This window comes from Nicotiana tabacum, chromosome 8 (genome assembly GCF_000715075.1).
Source record: "Nicotiana tabacum cultivar K326 chromosome 8, ASM71507v2, whole genome shotgun sequence".
Taxonomy (NCBI): domain Eukaryota; kingdom Viridiplantae; phylum Streptophyta; class Magnoliopsida; order Solanales; family Solanaceae; genus Nicotiana; species Nicotiana tabacum.
This window is the reverse complement of record NC_134087.1, coordinates 192,337,234-192,349,673: the sequence shown is the minus strand read 5'-3', so window position 1 is coordinate 192,349,673 and position 12,440 is coordinate 192,337,234. Positions and strand designations below refer to the sequence as shown.

General features: G+C 38.7%; 1 protein-coding gene across 1 annotated transcript; it reads left to right on the top strand.

Moving 5' to 3' along the window:
- The first annotated feature begins 2,776 nt into the window (after positions 1 to 2,776).
- LOC107810442 (protein DETOXIFICATION 40-like) lies at positions 2,777 to 8,503 on the top strand. The gene is made up of 7 exons (XM_016635227.2): positions 2,777 to 3,204; positions 4,092 to 4,723; positions 6,513 to 6,569; positions 6,702 to 6,940; positions 7,308 to 7,426; positions 7,526 to 7,612; positions 8,186 to 8,503. The coding sequence occupies exons 1-7, from the start codon at positions 2,863 to 2,865 to the stop codon at positions 8,249 to 8,251; spliced, it is 1,542 nt and encodes a 513-aa protein (XP_016490713.1). The 5' UTR covers positions 2,777 to 2,862; the 3' UTR covers positions 8,252 to 8,503.
- The last annotated feature ends 3,937 nt before the right edge of the window (positions 8,504 to 12,440 follow it).

The following is a 12,440-nucleotide window of genomic DNA, read 5'->3' as shown; positions in this document are numbered from 1 at the left end:
ATTTGGAGCCGAATTTGAAAGGGAAGGCGGCGTTTGAGGCATGAGTTGGTCGTGGAAGTTCGAGGTAAGTGTTGGGTCTAACCTTAGCTTGAGGGATTAGGAGTGGTGTCCTATTTGCTATTTGCTTCTTGTTGAGTACGACGTATAGACATGGTGACGAGTATCTATACGTTGGTGTCAAGTATGACCGTGAGTCTTATATTGTGATTTTCATGATTTCGTTCTATTATTCATGCCTTGATGAAGATTTCTATTTATTGTGTAAAGTTGTGGAAGAATTGTGACCTATGAACATTGAAGAGCGTTGGCTCCAGTTGTATAACGAATTGCGAAAGTATAAGTGATAATAGAAACTCTAGAGCATTGGCTCGAGTTGTGAAATGAAATGTGAAGTAAAAGTGAGAAAGATAAGAGATTATTATGTTGCCCCCTTGCCGGGCTATTGTTGAGTTGTGGTTCCCTTTCATTGTGTTTTTAATTGATATTACGAATGCTTAAGTTGATGATACTTTGTGTTGGGTAAGGATTATGGTTATAGTTGTGGTAGTTAGGTGTTGTAACAAGTTTGGTTATAACTGTGGTAGTTAGATGTTGGAACAAGTTTGGTTATAGCTGAGGTAATTAGGTGTTGTAACAAGTTTGGTTGTAGCTGAGGTAGTTAGGTGTTGTACCAAGTTTGGTTATAGCGATTTCTCCCTTGCCGGGATAGTGTAGACCTTATTGATCCCTTGTCAGGACTCTTGTTATGATTGTTGACAATATTATATATGGATCGGGTTGCACGCCGCAACAATATTATATGTAGATCGGGTTGCACGCCGCAACAATATTATATATGGATCGGATTGCACGCTGCAACAATATTATAAATTTTATATATGGATCGGGTTGCACACCGAAACAATATTATATGTGGATCGGGTTGCACGCCGCAACAATATTATATATGGATCGGGTTGCACGCCGCAACAATATTATATGTGGATCGGGTTGCGCGCCGCAACAATTATTGATACAAGTGTGTTTATTTTGGATATTAATTTCTTTTGTTCGCTGTGAATCCTAAGATGCCCTTAGACTGGTACTCTGGATTTACTATTATTACCGGTATACCCCCACAACATGTTTCCCTCTCCCATCTTTTCTTGTTTATTCCTGCTTTACTTTCCGATGTATATTATATAACTGCACAAGTTTATTTGGTAGTCTGGTCCTAGCCTCGTCACTACTTCGCCGAGGTTAGGCTAAGCACTTACCAGCACATGGGGTCGGTTGTGCTGATACTACACTCTGCACTCTTTTGTGCATACCCCAGTGTTGTGGACTTCGGACCGCAGTGAGATTGCTGATTCTTGATCATCAGGCGACCGGAGGTAGTCTTGCAGGCGTCTGCAAGCCTTGGCGTCTCCTTCTATCTACTATTCCTGTTTCTTTCTTGCATTTCTAGAGACAGTGTTGTATTTATTCCTTTCAGACCCTTTATTTGTAGTATTCTTAGACCATCTGTGAAACTGTGACACCAGTTCTGAGTAGTCGAGACTCAACCAGTTGTATTAGATATTCATGTTCAGATAACTTATTGTTTCTTTCTTCCGCTTGTGTTAAATTCCGCTGTTTAAATGTTATTATTTCAAAATTGTTAATGAATATAAAATGAGTAAAAGGGTAAATTGTGCAATTAATTGGCTTGCCTAGCTCATACTAGTAGGCGCCATCACGACTCCCGAGGGTGGGAATCCGGGTCGTGACATATTACAACAACAACAAACCCAGTTTGATTCCAGCAGGTGACATTATAAAATATTAAATCAGTATATTCTAAATTATTAAAAAAAAATGTACTCTGCAACTTAGAATAAACATCTAAAACAAAAACTAAGAAGATAATATTATGGGACACAATTGACGGATAACCCAAGACGTAAAATATGAAAGAGACATACACTAGAACTTAGTCCTAAACAAATTTCAAATTTATCTATTACAATGTAGACTTAAACTGCATATTAATTAGTAGGTAAGACCACTTCTGGTAGATAAGTAACATTTATTTCGTGAACTTCACAAAATTATTTCACTTCGATAATTTGATTTTTACTCTTTCACTTTAATTTATAGTTTGATTGAGCACATAGTTTCAGAAAGAATTTTTTTCTTTTCGAAATTATGATCTTAAATATATCATAACATTTGTATGATTATAAAAATTTTAAAACTTGTAATTTTAAACATGTCAATTATATTTGTATAATTATGAAAGTTTGTCATTAATAATAAAATAAAAAACAACCGGCTCCAAAATGCTCTTAAAGAAGTTCAATGTGGAATTGGATATCGAAGGTTCCTTTTTTAAAGTTAAATTGCATACAAATTTAATAAATTATTTTTCTAGGATGGATTAATAAAGAGTACTATTATATAAACTGAAAAAGTAAATTACAAAATCCAAAATATTCACATCGATAATCATAAAAAAAATGACTAGCTGAATTAAAAGAGAAAATGATATCGTATAGTCGCTTTCAAAATAATAGTCAAATTATATATATATATAAATTTTTTACTCTTTTTCGGCAATCAAATATAAATAGTTTCTGATGTGAGTAAAAGTGAATTAAGCCCGAATTAGAACGCTAATCTTCAATTATTTTATGACTTTATGTATCCAAATTGAAAACTTCTAAGTGGTGGCCGCAATCTCAATTTCTCACATAAGCACTGACGTTTGTTTTTTATTTTTACTATTTTTAATCTCTATATAAATACACAGTAAAGATAATTGAATGCAGTCTGCATTTCAATTCTGTTTACATTCTTTTCAACTTTCTCTTTCCACTTTCCAATTTCCACTCACTGGAATCCATGGATTCTTCTAAAAACAACATTTACCAGCCATTTTTAGATAACAATGGAAATTCTAGTTTGTCACCTCAGTTTTCTGAAACCCATAATTTTGAATCAAGCAATGAGTTAGAAACTGTACTTTTAGACACTGAAATACCACTATGGAATAAACTCCGTTTAGCTACATGGATTGAAATGAAGCTCCTTTTTCACCTTGCTGCACCTGCTGTTATGGTTTATATGATTAATTATATTATGTCTATGTCAACTCAAATATTTTCTGGTCATTTGGGTAATCTTGAGCTGGCTGCTGCTTCACTTGGAAATACTGGAATTCAAGTTTTTGCTTATGGTCTTATGGTATGGTTCCCAACATTTCTTTAGTACCCTTTAAAATTTATGGTAAAGTTGTCTCTGTATGATTTATAGGTCACGGGTTCGAGCCGTGGAATCAGCTACCGCCCCCTTGCACGCAAGGGCGGAGCTAAAATATCGGTAGCAGGTTCGACCGAACCCAATAGTTTTGGTTCGAACCCTATAATTTATCTTAAAAAATTCATTGAATATATGTAAATTATTAATCTAGAATCCAGTAGCTTAATACGATTAGAATCCCGAACCCAATAAACTTGAAATCTTGGTTCCGTTTCTGAATCAGGGTAGACTGCTTATATCACACTTCTTGGGTGCAGTCCTTACCCGGGTTCTGTTTGAATATGGGATACTTTGTGCACCAGGCTGTCATGCCTTTTTTAATTTAGGAATAAGTGGAAACATTTTAAAGTTCTTTACTGTATGATATTTGTTTGATATATTACCTGAATGGGAAAACTGGAGGTAATTTCTGAAAAGGGAAGAAATTGACACTGTTTGTTGAAATAGGTGCTTTAACTTCATTTCTTTTTTCTGAACAATTTAAGAATAATTGGTCAATTTTAAACAGGAAGAAATTAGCAATACGAGGTGACATAGGTTCTTTAATTGTTTTGAACCAATTTTGGATCAATTGGAGTTATGCTAAAAAGGGTGAAATTACATACCATTACAAAAAGCAGCTCGGTGCACGAAGCATCCGGCGTTTACGCAGGGTCCGTGGAAGGCCCGCACCCAAAGAGGGTGTGATATAGGCAGTTTATCCTGATGCAAGGCTAATTCCATGGCTCGAACCCGTGACCTATAGGTGAAATTGCTATTATTTGGTGAAATAAGTTCTTTAAATGTGTTTTTTTTTTGTTTGGAAATGGCAGTTGGGAATGGGAAGTGCAGTTGAAACACTATGTGGGCAAGCATTTGGAGCAAAGAAATATGATATGTTAGGAGTTTATCTGCAAAGATCAACAATTCTCCTAACTCTAACAGGAATTTTACTCGCTTTCGTGTACATTTTCTGCAAGCCAATTCTAATATTTCTAGGCGAATCGGAAAGAATTGCTTCAGCAGCTGCCTTATTCGTGTACGGTCTAATTCCCCAAATTTTCGCCTACGCGTTAAATTTCCCAATTCAGAAGTTTCTACAAGCTCAGAGTATTGTAGCGCCAAGTGCATACATTTCAGCTGCGACTTTAGTGTTGCATTTAGTGATGAGTTGGGTTGTGATTTACAAGATTGGGCTTGGTCTACTCGGGGCGTCTTTGATACTGAGTTTGTCATGGTGGATAATCGTAATAGGCCAATTTGTGTATATTGTGAAAAGTGAGAGGTGTAAGCAAACATGGAATGGGTTCAGTTTGCAGGCGTTTTCCGGCTTGCCGGTGTTTTTCAAGTTATCAGCAGCGTCTGCGGTGATGTTGTGCTTGGAGACATGGTACTTTCAAATTGTGGTTTTGCTCGCTGGATTGCTTGAAAATCCTGAATTGTCTTTGGATGCTCTTTCTATTTGGTAAGACCACAAACCCCTGCCAATTCTTTTTGGTTCACAAGATAGGGTATATTTACAATCAATTGATTCTTGTTTAACTACCTCTAGTGTACAGTAGGAAAGAAGATATCGACATAAAAGTTGGATATCAATTCATACTTATGATATTTTAGTAATTATAATCCAACTCTGAAGAGGAGAGCAACGGTAAAGTTGTCTCCATGTGACCTATAGGTCATGGTTTCGAGCCGTGAAGTCAGTCATTAATGTTTGCATTACGATAGACTGTCTAACATCACACACCCATTGGGGTGCGGCTCTTCCCCGGACCCAGGTCAAAGCTCATCTTTTTCATTCAGGACTTCTCGTTTCGACCCAATTTTCCCAAGATAGTACTAGCACTCTTCACAAAAATTAGATTGAATTTTTGAATTTTTTTTTTTTGCAGATGAGTTTCAAGTTTGAAAAGTGGTTAAAAATTCATTTTTGCTCAACAGAATCTGTAAAAAATTTTCAAGTGAAATGCATGTCCAAATATAATTTCAAATACCCTTTTTCAACTTAACTCCAAATACTACATTTTTTTTTAAAAAAAATCACAATTTTTATGTCCAAAAGCCTACTAAAATTCTGGTAGTTAACCTTGCATAGTAGCACTGGATTTGTATGAAAAGAACTAATGTTTGTCCAAATTATTCCTAATTTTATCTTGTACTTTTATCTTACCTTTTATTGTTCTTATGTCACTGTCCCTTTCTCAAGTTGGCAGAAACTTCAACCTTTTCCCCCTTTGAGCCAACAAAAAAGCCAGAGATAATGCTTTAAAATGGAAAGTTTCCATATTCAGTGTATCCAATTTAATATGATGCTAATACGTAACTGAACACTTTCAAAGTATTAATTCACTTAGTTAAACATTAGTGGCAAAGAAAGAAAGTTATGATATTTAAATAATTTAGTAAGAGCATATTTTAGTGATTAAGTTATATATTACTTGTTTTGAAAACATTGCTAACTTCTAGATTTGTGTACTGATTTGTACTGCTACAGTATTTCTCCCTCCGTTCCAATTTGTGTGAGGTTTGTTTGACTCGACATGGAATTTAAGGGAAAAAAGTAGCTTTGTAAAACTTGTGTTCGTAAAAGCTTAATGAGTAAAAACTTTATAGGGTCACAACATTTGTATGATGGTGTAAAAACGTCTCATTAAGGTTAAAATTTGTAAATTGTAAAGTTAAGTTAAATTGTTTCTAGATATAGAAATCTGTCATTCTTTTTGGAAGAGATTAATAAAGAAAGTGCATCAAAAAAATTGAGACGGAGGGAGTATTATTTTCTTTAATCCCAATACTTTTCACATTTTCCTGTTTATATTTTGAAAATTTTAAATCCATAATCTATATTTCCAGAAACAGTGTTTGGATAGTCAAAATTTACTCTTAAAAGTCAATAAAACTTACTTGAAAAGCTTATAGGATGTTTACGACAACAACAACAAACCCAGTGAATCTCACAAGTGCAGTTTGGGAATGGTAGTGTGTACGCGGACCTTACCCCTATCCCGAAAAGGCAAAGAGGTTGTTTCCGATAGACCCTTTTATAGGGTGTTTGACTGTTATAAATCAAATTAACTTATGAACATGTAAACTTTAAAAGATTCTTCTTTCATTACTTAGAGGTAAGTCTAATTATTTGTAAACTATAGAATCTATGCTCTTATACTTGCTAGTATTATGAATAAGGTAGGTCATAAATTTTCAATAGCTAACCATTTTGTCCTTTGCTTTGTGTTTGGTGGGAATAACTAAAGCATGACAATTTCTGGTTGGGTATTCATGATATCAGTTGGATTCAATGCAGCAGCAAGGTCAGTTTTCGTTGTAACTTATCTTTTTCTCGTTGTTCATTTCTCCTTTTGATATTTTATAAGGATAATTATGGATTGAAATGAAGTATCTTTTTTTTTTTATTTCCTTTAATGTGACATGCTGATGAACAGTGTGAGAGTGAGCAATGAACTAGGAGCAAGGCATCCAAAATCAGCAGCTTTTTCTGTTGTTGTGGTTACGTCGTGGTCTTTCATTCTCTCGGTGATTGCTGCAGTCATCGTTCTTGCATTGCGTAATCTCATCAGTTATGCCTTCACTGGTGGTGAAGTTGTTGCTCAAGCTGTCTCCGATCTTTGTCCATTGCTCGCGATTTCCCTTATACTCAATGGAATTCAACCCGTCTTGTCAGGTAAGAATTTAGCATCTTATCTTTGCAGCCATGTCTTTGATCTCCTAACTAGTTTGATTACCGAAAACAGATCAGCTTGTGTTTGTTGGCCGGATATAACGTTGTCATTTAAGTTCCTATATGAAGGGGAGCCTTGGCATAACTGGTAAAGTTTCTGCCATGTGACCAGAAAGTCACGTCTTGCAAAAATGCAGGATAAGACTACGTACAATAGACCCTTGTGGTTCGGCTCTTCCCCAGACTTAGCGGGAGCTTAGTGCATCGGGCTGCCCTTCATTTAAGTTCCTATATGATCCCTTTAAATTCACTATATGAATTGTGATCGGATCTATTCATGTAAAGCAACTTATTCTTTAAAATTTTCCAGGTGTGGCTGTTGGCTGTGGATGGCAAACTTTTGTGGCCTATGTAAATGTTGGCTGCTATTACATTGTCGGAGTTCCATTGGGTGCTCTCCTCGGCTTCCATTTCAAACTTGGAGCTAAGGTAATCACAATATATTCCATTAACGTTCTCAAAACCAAATTGCTAGATCAATCTATTTGTATTGAAGGAAAAATGGGTATATTATTCTGGTGTATACAGGGTATATGGTCAGGAATGCTGGGAGGTACGGTGATGCAGACAATCATTTTGATATGGATCACTGCTCGAACCGATTGGAATAAAGAGGTAATTAAAATCTCTTTATATTTTCTAATGCTTGTAGTTAACCTGGTAGAAATAGACATCATTCTTTCTAACGTACAGTTCGGAAACAACCTCTCTACCTTCCCAGGTAGGGGTAAGGTCTGCATACACACTACTTCCCCAGACTCACTTGTGGGATTTCACTGGGTTGTTGTTGTTGATAAGTCGTCTTTTTACCAATCTATTATAGTTCATTTCTGGGAAATTTTGGTATAACTAATAAACGAAGTTAAGATTTAAGTTAGTCATAAGAAGATATCCTGAATGTGTCACACCATTCTTGAAAAGGATCTCTGCTTCTGTTACCAGTGATGCAATAATTCCAGAGGAATTTGGTCTTGGTACAAAAATATTGCGCAAGCATTCTTTCCTTAAGCTAAACATGAATATACGAGTAGAGGCGGATTTAAAACATGTTCAATGAGTTCTACTGAACTCGTTGTTTTCAGCTTGATCCAGCACATAAGCAAAAAAAATTATACTTGTTTTTTTTGTGCTTGTGTGTGTGATTCTGAATCCACTGACTATAAATTCTGTATTCGCCTTTGATTGCAGGTAGAATCAGCTCAGTATAGGTTGAAAAAGTGGGACGACAAGAAAGAATCAATTCTAGAGGAATAGAAGAATCTGGACAAAGAGGAGATTCATACCAAAGGGTTGTTAATGTTCTCTCACGAATGGGGTTTAGAAGGCTTAATGATTGAGGAATAATACCAATTTTTGAATGAAAATTACCAAGCAAATCAAGAACTTGACATACAAAAGGTACAATTAGCAGGAGAAAATCATGAACTTGACATAGTGTAATCTTTCCCACGCATTTAAGCTGATACTTCGCAATGACTTTTTAAGAATGAAGGCATATTTGTAACTTGTTTGCTATTTCTTTTCAAATTTGTTAATCCTTGCTTCTTCTTCCTTTTTTTTTTCGAATTTTATCGATTTGATAAGTCTTAAGTTGAGACCCTCAACATTATTAGTACTCAAAATTGCAACCTATCAAAGAAACCAAACTAGGGTCTTTTTTATAGGATATCCATAGTGTTTGCCTTAAAATTCGAGTAACAATTAAACTTATATTGTAGTTTTAAGGATTAATCCAATATCAATTGCTAAACAAGGAATTAAATAGACTATTAAAGAATAAAATGAATCAAACCAGTATACAAGCCAAATCTTGTCCTCGACCTATGATAGTCTCGAGGTGTGATAGTAGGAACGATAAACGATAAAGCAACTCTGATGAACAGTAAGCCAAATTGCAAGAAAGTAATGAGTGTGTATATTCTTCTCACTGAATAGTCATGCTTCCAAATGAACGGGATCCCCCTTTATATAATAGGGGAATCCTAAATAAGGTACACTTCTAATTATAGTAGGAAATCATATTAACATCTAATTAACCGCTATAGATTGGTCTGTTCCGAGATTCACGCCACGATCCTCGACCAATCGCGGACATCTCGCGTTTTCCGTTATCAGGCTATGCCGATGCCACTCGAGGTCTGCCTCTTTCTGGTTGCAATCGATGTCTACCCCGATCCGGACTCGACGTCCCAGCTCCTCGACATGATGTTCCTACCCTGACCAAAGAGTGAAATCGGGTAACCCCGATTTCTACCGTATATAGATAGTCCCCTCGTTTCTTAGAGTAAAACGATAAGAAATGACTTGAGCCTCGATTTTTTGGATACCCCGAGAATGATGTCATCCCTGTGATGTAAGCGGTCGATGTGACCGGAACGTCCCGTCGGTAGAGTTCCCCAAACCATTAATGCTTGCCAGTAACGGTCGGCCACTTGCACCACGGAACCGTCGTCGTGAATCTATAAATTCAGGCTCTTCGGTTAAAATCAAATTTTACTTTCACCTCCACAAATTTTCTAAGTTCCCTACTCTCTCCATCTCTTTTGTTTCACACGTCCCCCCCCCCATTGAATCAACTTAGTTAGCAAAAAATACCAATTTTTAACTCTTTCCGCTTCCTTTTACCTGAAACAATGGTGAAAACTTTCAAGTCCGTCCCGTAGAAGGAGAAAACTTCTCCCTCTTCTTCCCAATCGGCCGGTGACAAAAGGCCGGTGGAACCGCTCCCTCACGAGTACGTTCCCAACCCTTGTATCCTAAAAACCAACTTCAAAGTCGAGAATCCTCCCTTGGTCCCCGGCCGATGCGAACATGTATCGAGATATATCTGCCCGATAACGGCGAAACAACTCGAGATTGTGAAGAAGGACTGCAACTGGGGGGCCGAGGTCGTGGTTCAAATCCCTGCTCCTAAAGAGAGTATCACCACTCACGTGGAGGGGTTTCTAAGTGTATACACTTACCTCTTCACATTGGGTCCTCTTGACCCTATCATCGTTGAATTTTGCAAGACATATCAGGTTACCCTCGTCCAGGTGCATCCCTCTTTCTGGCGCATAGTGATCATGCTCTGTTTCTTCTCTGTCAAGGCCAAGGGGTTGGAATTCACTCTCAGCCACCTCATCCGGTTATATCGACCTCGACTTTTTCGAGGATTAATCAAGCTCCAACACCGATCAACGAAGTCCTTTTTTGCAAGCATTGATGAGGACAAAGACCGAGGTTGGATGAGCCGGTTCGTGCGGGTAAGGACCTGCGACCTCATCCCTGAGGAGAAACTGCTGTTCCCCGAGAAGTGGAACCCTGATCGTAAGTATTAGCCATTAATCTTCGTACTCTATTTTTTGCTTTGTGTAACACATTCATCTGTTATGCAGCGGTTGCATGGATGCCTCACGTGGTCCCCGACCTCGAAGACTGGTTCGAAAGCTGGCTGCAACTTCCTCCCATGCCGAGCGCTGCTGGCGTGACATGGCAAGGGGCAGATAGGAGGCTAAGAATCATAGTGAGCTCATCTTGTATGCTTTCGACACCCTTTTTTGAAACATCTTCTTTTACTTATACTTGACTCTTTTCATGCAGGCCTCGGGGATGTTGCTGAAATAAGGCCTACCTCGCCTGGGGAAGAGGTGGATCCCAAACCGGTTAAGGACAAGAAAAGGAGAAGGGCCTCACCCTCTGATACCCCAAAGTCCAAGAAGATTAAGGCCCGTAAATTGAAGGACGATTCTGCCACTCTATCTGCCGACGTAGTCCAACAGCTACGAGATGAAGAAGAGGAGGGGGAAGATGCTGGTTGTGATCTGGTGCCTCGAAAGAGGGGGAGCGTCGAAGCTCCAAAAATAGTTGGGCCGGTGATGGTCGAGGAGACTCATCCTTGGACCGAGGAGATCTCGGAAGGTACTCCGAGCAGAGTTCCCGAGTCATCGGGGGCCCAAGATATTCCCGTCGTGATGAAAAATCGGTGAGTGTGCCCGAAGGGTCCAGTTCCGGGGCCCTTCAGAAGGAAAAGAGCGCCACAAGTTACTTGCTTGGGGCAATCCATATTGATGATTCGCCGCCCGACCCTGAATTTTCTGAAGGGTAATTTCGGGAGGCTCGATCTACGGAGACTTCCGATGTGGGAACGGCCCACGAAGGGGAAGACATATTTCGTGATTGCCTCGCAGGGGTCGATGATGTTTCCAACCTAGATGCGACGATGGTTTTTTGACGAGGCCCATCATATCCTGAACCAGGTAAATTTTATTCCCCGTTATTACGTTTGCTTTTATTTCCTTTTTGCCGATTTCTTTCCTTTCTCCATAGGCTGCGATGCTTCATCGGGAAGTGTTCACCATGTCCTAGGTTGAGCTGAACCGGTGTGAGGCCGATCTTAAGAAGCTTGCTGAGGAGAGAGACACCCTCAAATGCCTCTATGTGAAGAAAGAGAGGAGATCAGGGACCTCCGTTTGGCCCAGGCTCGTAAAGAAGAGGCCGAGTGGTGACCCGAAAAGACCATTTCCCATTGCCATTCCTTGACCAAATGCTAGATCGTTTTGTGGGGTGTACTTTCTATTGATTTTTGGATGGTTACTCCGGGTACAATCAAATTTTAATTGCCCTGGAGGACCAAGAGAAGACAACTTTTACATGTCCCTATAGCACATTCGCTTGCTCCGGCGACCTTCCAACGTTCCATGATGGCTATTTTTACCGACATGGTGGAAGATATCTTGGAGGTTTTCATGGATGATTTCAGCGTGGTTGGGGATTCTTTTGATGAGTGTCTGAAAAATTTGGATAGAGTATTGGCCCGGTGTGAAGACAACAAGCTTGTTCTCAATTGGGAAAAGTGCCATTTCATGGTAGAAGAGGATATAGTGTTGGGTCACAAAATCTCAAAGCTAGGAATTGAAGTAGATAAAGCCAAGATAGAGGTGATTTTGTGGCTTCCTCCCCCTACTTCTGTCAAAGGGGTGAGGAGTTTCCTTGCGCACGCGGGTTTTTACCAGAGGTTCATAAAAGATTTTTTGAAAGTGATACACACTTTGTGCAAGTTGCTAGAGAAAAATGCAAAGTTCTTGTTCGATGAGAGTTGTATGCAAGCATTCGAGCTTCTCAAGCTCAAGTTGACTTCTACCCCCATCATTACCGCACCTAATTGGAGCTTGTCTTTCGAGCTCATGTGTGATGCTAGTAACGTTGCGGTCGAGGCTGTTTTGGGCCAAAGGATCAATAAGATGTTTCATCCGGTATACTATGCAAGCAAGACCATGAATGAGGCTCAAAGGAACTACACAGTCATCGAGAAAGAATTGTTGGCTATTGTATTTGGTATGGAAAAATTCCGACCCTACCTTATGGCGGCCAAAGTTATAGTGCACACCGATCATGCTGCCCTTAGGTATTTGATGACCAAGAAAGACTCCAAGGCGAGATTGATGAGATGGGTGTTACTTCT

What these genes read in the sequence shown, in the direction of transcription:
- LOC107810442 (XM_016635227.2), top strand. Translation starts at nt 2,863, where the DNA reads ATGGATTCTTCTAAAAACAACATTTACCAGCCATTTTTAGATAACAAT. An exon ending in TTGGATGCTCTTTCTATTTG is followed by an intron (nt 4,724 to 6,512) that starts GTAAGACCACAA and finishes GAATAACTAAAG; the next exon opens with CATGACAATTTCTGGTTGGG. An exon ending in AATTCAACCCGTCTTGTCAG is followed by an intron (nt 6,941 to 7,307) that starts GTAAGAATTTAG and finishes AAAATTTTCCAG; the next exon opens with GTGTGGCTGTTGGCTGTGGA.